General features: G+C 44.5%; 1 protein-coding gene across 9 annotated transcripts in view; it reads right to left on the minus strand.

The window, feature by feature from the left end:
- Window positions 1-11,102: 11,102 nt before the first annotated feature.
- Window positions 11,103-12,977, minus strand: part of srcin1a (SRC kinase signaling inhibitor 1a) — a 577,643-nt gene continuing 575,768 nt past the window's right edge. For all 9 annotated transcript variants that reach the window (XM_072248748.1, XM_072248747.1, XM_072248743.1 and 6 more), the window contains one exon: window positions 11,103-12,880. In XM_072248748.1, coding sequence (XP_072104849.1) covers window positions 12,866-12,880 — 15 coding nt within the window. In that variant the 3' untranslated portion in view covers window positions 11,103-12,865. The remainder of the gene's footprint in view (window positions 12,881-12,977) is intronic.

Genomic DNA, 12,977 nt, shown 5'->3' on the forward strand with positions numbered 1-12,977 from the left:
CCAGTCCTATCCTTCTCCATAATTATATTGAAACTAATGGCATTGTGATCACTGGGCCCGAAATGCTCCCCAACACATACCTCCGTCACCTGACCTATCTTCACTCCCTAACAGGAGATCCAACACTGCCCCTTCTCTAGTTGGTACCTCTATGTATTGCTGCAAAACACTATCTTGCACACATTTTACAAACTCCAAACCATCCAGTCCTTTTTCAGCAACACACATCAAAGTTGCTGGTGGACGCAGCAGGCCAGGCAGCATCTCTAGGAAGAGGTACAGTCGACGTTTCAGGCCGAGACCCTTGGCAAAATGGATATGAGAGGATCATGGGACAGGAGGCTATCCCCTTTGCCAATCACCTGTCCAGCTCTTGGCTCCATCCCTCCCCCTCCTGTCTTCTCCTATCATTTTGGATCTCCCCCTCCCCCTCCCACTTTCAAATCTCTTACTAACTCTTCCTTCAGTTAGTCTTGATGAAGGGTCTCGGCCTGAATGTCGACTGTACCTCTTCCTAGAGATGCTGCCTGGCCTGCTGCGTTCACCAGCAACTTTGATGTATGTTGCTTGAATTTCCAGTGTCTGCAGAATTCCTGTTGTTTGCGTCCTTTTACAGAATGGGTTTCCCAGTCTATGTGTGGAAAACTAAAATCTCCCACAATCAAAAACTTGTGCTTACTACAAATATCTGCTATCCCTTTACAAATTTGCTCCTCCAATTCTTGCTCCCCATTAGGTGGTCTATAATACACCCCTATAAGTGTTACAACACCTTTCCCTTTCCTCAGTTCCACCCAAATAGCCTCCCTGGACGAGTCCACTAATCTATCCTGCCAAAGCACCACTGTAATATTTTCTCTGACAAGCAATGCAACACCTCCCCCTCTTGCCCCTCCAATTCTATTACACCTGACGCAACAAAATCCAGGAATATTTAGTTGCCAATCACACCCCTCCTGCAACCATGTTTCAGTAATTGTCATAGTTATAGTCATAGTCATACTTTATTGATCCCGGGGGAAATTGGTTTTCGTGACAGTTGCACCATAAATAATAAATAGTAATAGAACCATAAATAGTTAAATAGTAATATGAATATTATGACAGTAAATTATGCAGTAAGTCCAGGACCAGCCTATCAGCTCAGGGTGTCTGACCCTCCAAGGGAGGAGTTGTAAAGTTTGATAGCCACAGGCAGGAATGACTTCCTATGACGCTCTGTGTTGCATCTCGGTGGAATGAGTCTCTGGCTGAATGTACTCCTGTGCCCAACCAGTACATTATGCAGTGGATGGGAAACATTGTCCAAGATGGCATGCAACTTAGACAGCAACCTCTTTTCAGACACCACCGTCAGAGAGTCCAGTTCCATCCCCATAACATCACTGGCCTTACAAATGAGTTTGTTGATTCTGTTGGTGTCTGTTACCCTCAGCCTGCTGCCCCAGCACACAACAGCAAACATGATTGCACTGGCCACCACAGACTCGTAGAACATCCTCAGCATCGTCTGGCAGGTGTTAAAGGACCTCAGTCTCCTCAGGAAATAGAGACAGCTCTGACCCTTCTTGTAGACAGCCTCAGTGTTCTTTGACCAGTCCAGTTTATTGTCAATTTGTATCCCCAGGTATTTGTAATCCTCCACCATGTCCACACTGACCCCCTGGATGGAAACAGGGGTCACCGGTACCTTAGCTCTCCTCAGGTCTACCACCAGCTCCTTAGTCTTTTTCACATTAAGCTGCAGATAATTCTGCTCACACCATGTGACAAAGTTTCCTACCGTAGCCCTGTACTCAGCCTCCTCTCCCTTGCTGATGCATCCAACTATGGCAGAGTCATCCGAAAACTTCTGAAAATGACAAGACTCTGTGCAGTAGTTGAAGTCCGAGGTGTAAAGTCCGAGCTACAACATCATATTTCCAGGTATCAATTCATGCTCTAAGCTCATCCACCTTTCTTACTATATGCTCCCAGCATTAAAATAGATGCATTTAAGAAACTCTCCACCTCTTACTCTCTGTTTATCCTTAATTGATCAAACAACTTTGTTATCTTTTTCTGCCTTTTCCCCTACATCTTCAGTCTGAGTACTCCTGTTCTCTGTCCTCCACCTATCCTCCCTCACACACTGTCTACCTGCTTTCTCTATTTGTGAACTAACCTCCTCTCTCCTAGTCTCTTCAGTTTGATTCTCACCCCCCAACCATTCCAGTTTAAGGTCTCCCCAGTAGCCTTCGCAAATCTCCCCACCAGGATATTGGTTCCCCCTAGGATTCAAGTGTAACCCGTCATCTTTGTACAGGTCACACCTGCGCCAAAAGAGGTCCCAATGATCCAAAAACTTGAATCCCTGCCCCTTGCTCCAATCCCTCAGCCACGCATTTATCCTCCACCTCATTGCATTCCTACTCTCACTGTCACGTGGCACAGGTAGTAATCCCGAGATTACTACCTTTGCGGTCCTTTTTCTCAACTCCCTTCCTAGCTCCCTATATTCTCCTTTCAGGACCTCTTCCCTTTTCCTACCTATGTCATTGGTACCTATATGTACCATGACCTCTGGCTCCTCACCCTCCCACTTCAGGATATCTTGGACACAATCAGAGATATCCTGGACCCTGGCACCAGGGAGGCAAACTACCATCCGGGTCTCTGGACTGCGTCCACAGAATCGCCTATCTGACCTCCTTACTATCGAGTCCCCTATCACAACTGCCCTCCTCTTCCTTTCCTGCCCTTCTGAGCTACAGGGCCGGACTCTGTGCCAGAGGCACGGCCACTGTCGCTTCCCCCGGGTAAGCTGTCCCCCCCAACAGTACTCAAACAGGAGTACCTATTGTCGAGGGGCACAGCCACCGGGGTACTCCCTATTACCTGACTCTTCCCCTTCCCCCTCCTAACCGTGACCCACTTGTCTGCCTCCCGTGGCCCTGGTGTGACCACCTGCCTGTAACTCCTCTCTATCAACTCCTCACTCTCCCTGACCAGATGAAGGTCATCGAGCTGCAGCTCCAGTTCCCTAACGCGGTCCCTTAGGAGCTGCATCTCGGCGCACCTGGCACAGATGTGGACGTACGGGAGGCTGGGAGACTCCATGAGCTCCCACATCTGACACCGAGAACATCTAGCTGCCCTCACACTCATACCTTCCCCCTTTCCTCAAATAACAACAAAAAATGAATACCAAACCTACTTCGACTCGCCCGTTTCCGCCTAAGCCCATTGAACCGAAGCCCTTAAGCCTTCACTCTGCTCCTGGCTCACTCCGCTGCCCGCAAACTACGCTGCCCGCCATATATGGCTGTGTTCCTTTTAAATCTTCCGCGCTTCACTGCCCGACGTCACATGCCTGCGCAGTCCCGCCTCTCTGAACTCCGATGAAAAAAACCGAAAAATTCAAAATGGTTTCCGCTGCAATCCCGCTCCAATTCTCAGACTTCTTTCTCCAAATTCCTCAGACTTTCTTCTCCAAATATACGTTACAAACAGCACAGAGGTCCCAGCACAGATCCCTGTGGAACACCACTAATTACAGATCTCCAGCTTAAATAAGTCCCTTTAATCACTACCCTCTGTCTTGGGAACAGCTTCTTTCCAACTGTGATAAGACTGCTGAATGGATCCTGACCCGGATCTGGGCCGTACCGTCCAAATATCCGGACCTGCCTCTCAGTTTTTTTGCACTACCTTACTTTCCCCTTTCTATTTTCTAATTATGATTTATAATTTAAATTTGTGCTATTTACTATCAATTTGTACTCCAGGGAGAGCGAAGAGCAGCATCAAATATTGCTGTGATGATTGTACGCTCTAGTATCAATTGTTCGGTGACAATAAAGTATAAAGTATACGCAAGCCAGTTCTGAATCTAAACAGCCAATTCGCCGTGGATCCCATGCACCTTAATCTTCTGGATTAGCCTCCCATGAGGGACTTTGTCACACACCTTCCTAAAATCCATGTAGACAACATCCACTGCCCTACCCTCTTCAATCTTTCTCATCACCTTGTCAAAAAACTCGATTAAACTGATAAGGTACAACCTTCCCCACACAAAGACATGCTGGCTCTCCCTAATTAGGCCATGGGTTCCCAAATCCTCATATATTCTGTCCCTAAGAATTTTCTCCAGTAATTTCCCTACAACTGACGTGAGACTCACTCGTCTTTAGTTCCCAGGATAGTCCCTTGTTCCCTTCTTAAACAGTGGTACAATATTATCCACCGGACAGTCCTCCGGGACCTCACCTGTGGCTGGAGAGGACACAGAGATTCTGATCAAGGGCCCAGCAATCTCATATCTTGCCTCCTTCACTAAACTGGGATAAATCCCAACAGGCCCTGGGGACTGATCCACCGTAATACTCATTAGGAGGCCCAACACTTCCTCCACCTTGACGTTTAAATATCCTAATATATTTACACACTCAGCTTTGACCTCCTGATCCTCCACATCCTTTTCCTTGGTAAATACTGAAGCAATGTAATCATTAAATACCTCACTCTCATTCTCTGCATCCAAGTGAATCCTTGAGTGGTGCCACCCTCTCCCTGGTTATCCTCTTGCTCTTGATGTATGTATAGACTGCCTTGGGGTTCACCTCAATTCTACTTGCCAAGGACTTCTCATGGCCCCTCTTGGCTTTCCTCATTCCCTTCTTCAGTTCTTTTCTGGCTTCTTTACACTCCTCATGTGCTTCGTTTGATCCTAACTTCTGAAGATTTACACACTTTTCCTTTTTCTTCTTGACTAAATTCATCACCTCTCTGGGCACCCAAGACTCTCTTATCTTTCTATCCCCGTCCCTCCTTCTAACAGGAACATACCTTTACTGTACTCTGTGCAATTGATCTTTAAACACCTTTCACATGTCTGATGTGGCCAGAGAAAAGGTGTTACAAATTAACACTTCTTACTTCCTGCCTACCGCCCTCGTAATTTGCTCTACTCCAATTTAAGACCTCCTGCAAAGACCATACCTATCCTTATCTATTGTTGTTGTTCCTCTCTGCACTTTGCCATTTCTTTAGCATTGGTCTGCTTTTTTACGAGGCCAAGTTGTTGGCTCGACACTCAACCCAGCATGGATGGAAAGCATGCAAGGAGCCGGCCGGATTCGAACTCAGGACCACACGCCTCGAAGTCTGGTAACATCTGACTCATCGTACCTGTTATTTCAATTTTGTCTTTCAATACTTCCCCTGACATCTACCTACTGGTTCGATTCCTCCCTTATTGACCTGGGGCTCCGGTTCCCAGTCCTCTGCAAAATTAGTTAAAACTCTCCTGAGTAACATCAATGAACCTCCCAGCGAGGATATGGGTTCCCCTCCAGTTCAGCTGCAACTTGTCCCTTCCCCAAAAAAGGTTCCAATGATCCAAGAACTTGAAACCCTGACCCCTGCTCCATCTTCTCAGCCACTCATTCATCCATGCTATCACCCCATTCCTACCTGCACCTGCTTAACAAGTAATTCTGAGATTACAAATCTTGGAGGTTCTTCTCTTCAGCTTCTTTCCTAACTCTATAAACTCACTGTGCAGGACCTCTTCCCCTTTTCTGCCTATGTCATTGGTGCCAATATGCACTACGACCTCTGGCTGTTCCCTCTCCCACTTGAGAATATCCTGTAGCTGCTCTGATACATCCTGGACCCTAGCACCCGGGAGGCAACACACCATCCTGATGTCCCCTAATCTGAGGAAAGGCATCCTTGCCAAAGAAGGTTCACCAGATTGATTCCTGGGATGGCAGGACTTTCATATGATGAAAGACTGGATCAACTGGGCTTATACTCGTTGGAATTTAGAAAATTGAGGGGGGATCTTATTGAAATGTATAAAATCCTAAAGGGATTGGACAGGCTAGATTCAGGAAGATTGTTCCCGATGTTGGGGAAGTCCAGAACGAGGGGTCACAGTTCGAGGATAAGGGGGAAGCCTTTTAGGACCGAGATGAGGAAAAACTTCTTCACACAGAGAGTGGTGAATCTGTGGAATTCTCTGCCACAGGAAACAGTTGAGGCCAGTTCATTGGCTATATTTAAGAGGGAGTTAGATATGCCCCTTGTGGCTACGGAGATCGGGGGTATGGAGGGAAGGCTGGGGCGGGGTTCTGAGTTGGATGATCAGCCATGATCGTACTGAATGGCGGTGCAGGCTGAAAGGGCTGAATGGCCTACTCCTGCACCTATTTTCTATGTTTCTATTTTGCAGCCACAGTATCTCCTTTCTGTCCCCCTAACTACTAAGTCCTGTATAACTACCGCATTGCCTGACTTTACCTTTCCCTGTTGAGCCTCAGAGCCACCATCCTGGCCGCTGCTGCCCTGATCTGCTGGGTCATCCTCCCAGCAGTATACAGTACTTGTTACTGGGGGAACGGCCACAGGGGAACCCTGTACTGACTTCTTAATCCCCTTACCCCCATCTACTATCTGAAGCCTGTATTCTGGGTGTGACCACCTCTTCAAAAGTTTGATTTATAATGTATTCAGCCTCCCGAGTGTCTCTGAGTACATCCAACTCCAGCTCCAACTCGTTGACCCAGTCAGACTGGCGGTGAAGTTGGGTGCACTTCCCGCAGATGTAGTCATCAGGGAAACTGTCAGGCATCCTGAATTGCCACATCTGACAGGAAGAGTATTCAACCTGACTACTCTATACTGAAAAAGAAAAAGGCTTACCTCTTCGTAACTGTGCCTTCACACTCTATCACTGGCACACTCAAACAATGGCCACTTTGCCTGAGCCTACCTTCCTCTTATTTGCTACTGTGTTTAAGCCTCCGATGCAAACACTTTCCATGCCTACACAGCCTAAAAAGATGGGCCTTGCCCAAATCTGCTCCCTCTCTCCCGACTTCCATAGGGCTCTGGCACTGACACTCACACTCTTAACACCTTAACTGCCACATACAAGCTTTGCACTCTCAAAATTTCACCTTTGAAGGCCTCCCACTTACCCAGTACACCTTTGCCAGAAAACAGTCTGTCCCAATCCACACTTTATAGATCATAGGCCAAATTTGAAGAAATGAGAAAGGATCGAAAGAGCGTGGATTGGGACAGGTTGTTCTCTGGCAAGGATGTGATCGGTAAGTGGGAAGCCTTCAAAGGAGAAATTTTGAGAGTGCAGAATTTGTATGTTCCTGTCAGGATTAAAGGCAAATTGAATAGGAATAAGGAACCTTGGTTCTCAAGGGGTATTGCAACTCTGATAAAGAAGAAGAGAGAGTTATATGACATGTATAGGAAACAGGGAGTAAATAAGGTGCTTGAGGAGTGTAAAAAGTGCAAGAAAATACTTAAGAAAGAAATCAGGAGCGCTAAAAGAAGACATGAGGTTGCCTTGGCAGTCAAAGTGAAGGATAATCCAAAGAGCTTTTACAGGTATATTAAGAGTGAAAGGATTGTAAGGGATAAAACTGGTCCTCTTGAAGATCAGAGTGGTCGGCTATGTGTGGAACCAAAAGAAATGGGGGAGATCTTATATGGGTTTTTTGTGTCTGTATTTACTAAGGAAACTGGCATGAAGTCTATGGAATTAAGGGAAACAAGTAGTGAGATCATGGAAACTGTACAGATTGAAAAGGAGGAGGTGCTTGCTGTCTTGAGGAAAATTAAAGTGGATAAATCCCCGGGACCTGACAGGGTGTTCCCTCGGACCTTGAAGGAGACTAGGGTTGAAATTGTGGCAGCCCTGGCAGATATATTTGAAATGTCAGTGTCTACGGGTGAGGTGCCGGAGGATTGGAGAGTGGCTCATGTTGTTCCGTTGTTTAAAAAAGGATCGAAAAGTAATCCGGGAAATTATAGGCTGGTAAATTTGATGTCGGTAGTGGGTAAGTTATTGGAGGGAGTACTAAGAGACAGAATCTACAAGCATTTGGATAGACAGGGGCTTATTAGGGAGAGTCAACATGGCTTTGTGCGTGGTGGGTCATGTTTGACCAATCTATTGGAGTTTTTCGAGGAGGTTACCAGGAAAGTGGATGAAGGGAAGGCAGTGGATGTTGTCTACATGGACTTCAGTAAGGCCTTTGACAAGGTCCCGCATGGGAGGTTAGTTAGTAAAATTCAGTCGCTAGGTATACTTGGAGAGGTGGTAAATTGGATTAGACATTGGCTCAATGGAAGAAGCCAGAGAGTGGTGGTAGAAAATTGCTTCTCTGAGTGGAGGCCTGTGACTGGTGGTGTGCCACAGGGATCAGTGCTGCGCCCATTGTTATTTGTCATCTATATCAATGATCTGGATGATAATGTGGTAAATTGGACCAACAAATTTGCTGATGATACAAAGACTGGAGGTGTAGTGGACAGTGAGGAAGGTTTTCAGAGCCTGCAGAGGGACTTGGACCAGCTGGAAAAATGGGCTGGAAAATGGCAGATGGAGTTTAATACAGACAAGTGTGAGGTATTGCACTTTGTAAGGACAAACCAAGGTAGAACATACAGGGTTAATGGTAAGGCACTGAGGAGTGCAGTAGAACAGAGGGATCTGGGAATACAGATACAAAATTCCCTAAAAGTGTCGTCACAGGTAGATAGGGTCATAAAGAGAGCTTTTGGTACATTGGCCTTTATTAATCAAAGTATTGAGTATAAGAGCTGGAATGTTATGATGAGGTTGTATAAGGCATTGGTGAGGCCGAATCTGGAGTATTGTGTTCAGTTTTGGTCACCAAATTACAGGAAGGATATTAATAAGGTTGAAAGAGTGCAGAGAAGGTTTACAAGGATGTTGCCGGGACTTGAGAAACTCAGTTACAGAGAAAGGTTGAATAGGTTAGGACTTTATTCCCTGGAGCGTAGAAGAATGAGGGGAGATTTGATAGAGGTATATAAAATTATGATGGGTATAGATAGAGTGAATGCAAGCAGGCTTTTTCCACTGAGGCAAGGGGAGAAAAAAACCAGAGGACATGGGTTAAGGGTGAGGGGGAAAAGTTTAAAGGGAACATTAGGGGGGGGCTTCTTCACACAGAGAGTGGTGGGAGTATGGAATGAGCTGCCAGACGAGGTGGTAAATGCAGGTTCTTTTTTAACATTTAAGGATAAATTGGACAGATACATGGATGGGAGGTGTATGGAGGGATATGGTCCGTGTGCAGGTCAGTGGGACTAGGCAGAAAATGGTTCGGCACAGCCAAGAAGGGCCAAAGGGCCTGTTTCTGTGCTGTAGTTTTTCTATGGTTTCTATTTCTGATACCATAAACATTGGCCTTTCTCCAACTGAGAATCTCAACCCAAGCACCAGACCTATCTTTTTGTATATTTACCCCAGACCATTGAGCTGCCAGTCCTGTCCCTCCTGCAACCAAGCCTCACTAATGGCTACAACATCACAATTCCAGGTGTTGATCCATGCCTGAGCTCACCTGCATTCCCCATGATACTTCTTGCATTGAAATATATGCAGTTCAGGACATTAGTTGCACCATGTTCAACCTTTTGACTCCCGCTCAACTTCTCTAATTGCGCTAATTGGAACACATTTCGTTAAATTGCCAATTTTAGTTTCCTTGGTATTTTATCGCTATAAGGTCGCTCATCTTTGCTGGTTTCATTAGAAAGGATCGAACGTACTTTTTCTTGGACTTCGAACTCAGTTATTCTGCAAATGTGTCAAACAATGTCTATTCTCTCACTCAGTTTCTCGGCGGTTTCAGCCCAGTTAAGGTGCACTGTTTAAGGTACAGGCCAGTCACAGGTTAATTATTTAGTCAGGGAAATTTGAATAATTAATTGGATTTTCAGTATTTTCTTTTTCTGTGAAATGATCATGCTATAATTCCCATTCCCGTTCCGACATGTCGATCCATGGCATCCTCTTGTGCCACGATAAGACCACCCTCAGGCTGGAGGAGCATCACCTTATATTCTGTCTGAGTAGCCTCCAAACTGACAGCATGAACATCGATTTCTCCTTCCGGTAAAATATTTCCCTCTCCTTCTCCTATTCCTGACTCTGGCCTCTCAGCTCTTCTCAACTGCCTATCACCTCCCCTGGCGCCCCTCCTCCTTCCCTTTCTCCTATGGTCCACTCTCCTCTCCCATCAGATTCCTTCCTCTCCAGCCCCTCACCTTACCTACCCACCTGTCACCTTCTAACTATCCTCCTTCCCCTCCTCCCATCTTTTCATTCTGGCATCTTCCCCCTTCCTTTCCTGTCCTGAAGAAGGGTCTCGACCCAAAACATCGACTGTTTATTCATTTCCATTTATGCTTCCTGACCTGCTGAGCTCCTCCAGCATTATGTGTGCGTTGCTTTGGATTTCCAGCATCTACAGAATTTCCGGTGTTTATGGTACAATTCATCTTTCACCCCATTTGACTAGGAAGGAGCTTGTTTGGCCCAGTGCTGGGAGGGTTCTGTAGACTTGTGGTTGTTCTGATGCTCATTATGGCTGTAGGACAGTGGTTACATTATACCAATATGGTTGAAAGAGTGGGGCAACTTCTGCATCCTTCCTATAATGAGACGACCAGAACTGAACATAATATTCCAAGTGTCATCTAACCAGGGTTTTATATGAAGGAGTCTCTGAGGCAATCCTACATGGAGTTCAACACTGACTGGCGACTCCTGTGACGCTGCTGGTACCAAACTGTATCAGTCTCTGCCGTTCCTTTGGGTTCATCAGATGAATAGAGAGGGAGAACTTGCTACATGGGCAACAGCTTGCTCTTCATAGTGTACCGCCCTGGCTTGCGTATCTAGACAGGACGCAACATCCATGCTCGACCCTGACCAATGGAGGCCACAGGTATGAAAACCACAGTGACAGAGAAACTCATTGTTAAATGAACTAAATGAGAAGGGGGCTGATAGGAGAGGAGGGTGGACCATGGGAGAAAGGGAAGGAGAAGGTGGCACCAGAGGAAGACGATAGGCAGATGAGGAGAAGGGAGGGTGGTAAGAAGGAGATCAGAATGGAGAATAAAAAAAGCGAGGGAGAAATTACCCGAAGTTAGAGAAATCAATTATCATGCAGTCAATGTTCAAGAAATCAGTGTCTGAGAATATGTAAAGCACTCTGCAAGATGACAAGAGTCAATAAACACTAGACAATGAGGAAAAATCCAAAATACCCTTACAAAAATGCAATCCCTTTATTTCATCTTTCACAGAAACCACATTAATTACAGATTGTCATGGCATTGACTCAGTACACATCTCACTACTCTACAAATGGAAGATCTCCTCTTACAAAAACTCTGTAGATATGTTCAATACAATAACCAATCACAGCTTGTACTGAAAATTCAGTAAAGCCCCATGCATCAGGAGAAAAAAAATAAGCACAGTCTATAAACAAAAATGTTCCTATTGTATCCAGATTTTCACATTCTTTATTTCTTTAGATTGGAAGATTCACAGACAGACACTAATCTAGATGCAGCGTGCAGTTTTTTTAGCATATACATGCATATTTAGAATCTTTATTATTTAAAAGCAGGAATAAAGTGAGTTTGTGATGTTTTATATGATTGCTGCCACATTGTTCAGGAAACTATGAAAAATGTCCACATTCATGTAAAAAAAATTAATGCATAAAAAAGGCAAAAAAAAGGCATTTTATATTTTTTTCACTTTTACATTTTGCTTAAATAGAGTTTTTTAAACTTTTTTTCTTCTAAACACAGACTTTATATACATGTTGAAACAATCATTGCCTTGTAATTGAATGAGGAAGGATAGAGTCCTGAGCAGACAGACATTCTCAGCACATTTAGTCCTTTAACAGCAAACATTTAGATACCATGTGGTGATGTCACGGTTCACTGGCTTGCGATGGTGTTAAGGTTTGCGTTTTTTTTGTCTCTGTGAGGGAGGAGGTCTTTGTGACAATGTTAAAAAATATAATTTTTTAGCTAGCTTTCCATTGCATTTGATATAACTATGAATTATTTCAAATAAATAATTTAAAATATACTCAGGGTGAAGTGGATTTCTTATGTACAAACTAGTTAATGGTAAGTGCAGGGAAACAATGCTTTGTCTATTTCTGAATACACACTTGTGCATTGAGTGAGAAATCCCCGACCTGTGTTTCAGTGTTTCCACTCTCTTCTGTTGTTCTGCTGATGCTGCTATTGACAATCAGACTGCCTGATACTCTGAAAAATGTACCTTGCTGGAATAAAGCTAAGAGAGTTTTCAGTGGAAGTTAGTCCACGCTACCTTTAAGAGTGTGGGACATTTAGAATGAAAAACCCTCCTCAACCTGAACCGTCCTGGTTACCTTATGGATGATCCTAACCAGACACTTTCCAATTCTAAAACCATTGCAGTGGTTCGAACAGCTTGGCAATGTAATATTAACAACAAAACGTTAAATTGGAAGCAGCTACTGTGCCTACTCCCTTCCCCATGTAATTGTTCAGAAACACAAAAATCTAATCTTTTGGGCTAACATTTCAAAATTGCTATAAGTTGTTTAATTATTCCGTCAAAATACAATTTTAATAAAGATGCTATTTTTCCCAAACACTTCATGCTCTTAAAGATTTCAAGCATTTGGTGAAGATATTATGCTTGGCAAAATATTATGCAGAACTCCTATTGAGCTAGGTAGACCCAGGAATGAATTGATCCAATTTTAATCAGCAAATATTCTTGGCCACCTGGTAAGCTTTATGTTATCATTCACTCACACGGATGAACACATTTCGAAAGGTTCAGGCACAGAGAACAAAAAGTAACACCGATATTGCATCGTCTCATTTAGAATACAGAAGGGGAATTTGCTTCTGCACTCAGCAGCAGGACCTTGTTATCAGCAGTCACGGGGGCAGTGGGCGGGGAGACTGTTCATGCCTGGAAATATAAACCAGTCACAGGGGACATTGTCTTCAATTAATTCTCCGTCTCCTGAAGTATAGACAGAAGACAGTCAATTGGTTTTCCATTGATAAAGAACTGAAAATATAAGTCCCTCTCCCTGTCTCCACAGAAATAAGACCTTTGA

The sequence above is a fragment of the Mobula birostris genome, chromosome X (assembly GCF_030028105.1).
Source record: "Mobula birostris isolate sMobBir1 chromosome X, sMobBir1.hap1, whole genome shotgun sequence".
Taxonomy (NCBI): Eukaryota; Metazoa; Chordata; class Chondrichthyes; order Myliobatiformes; family Myliobatidae; genus Mobula; species Mobula birostris.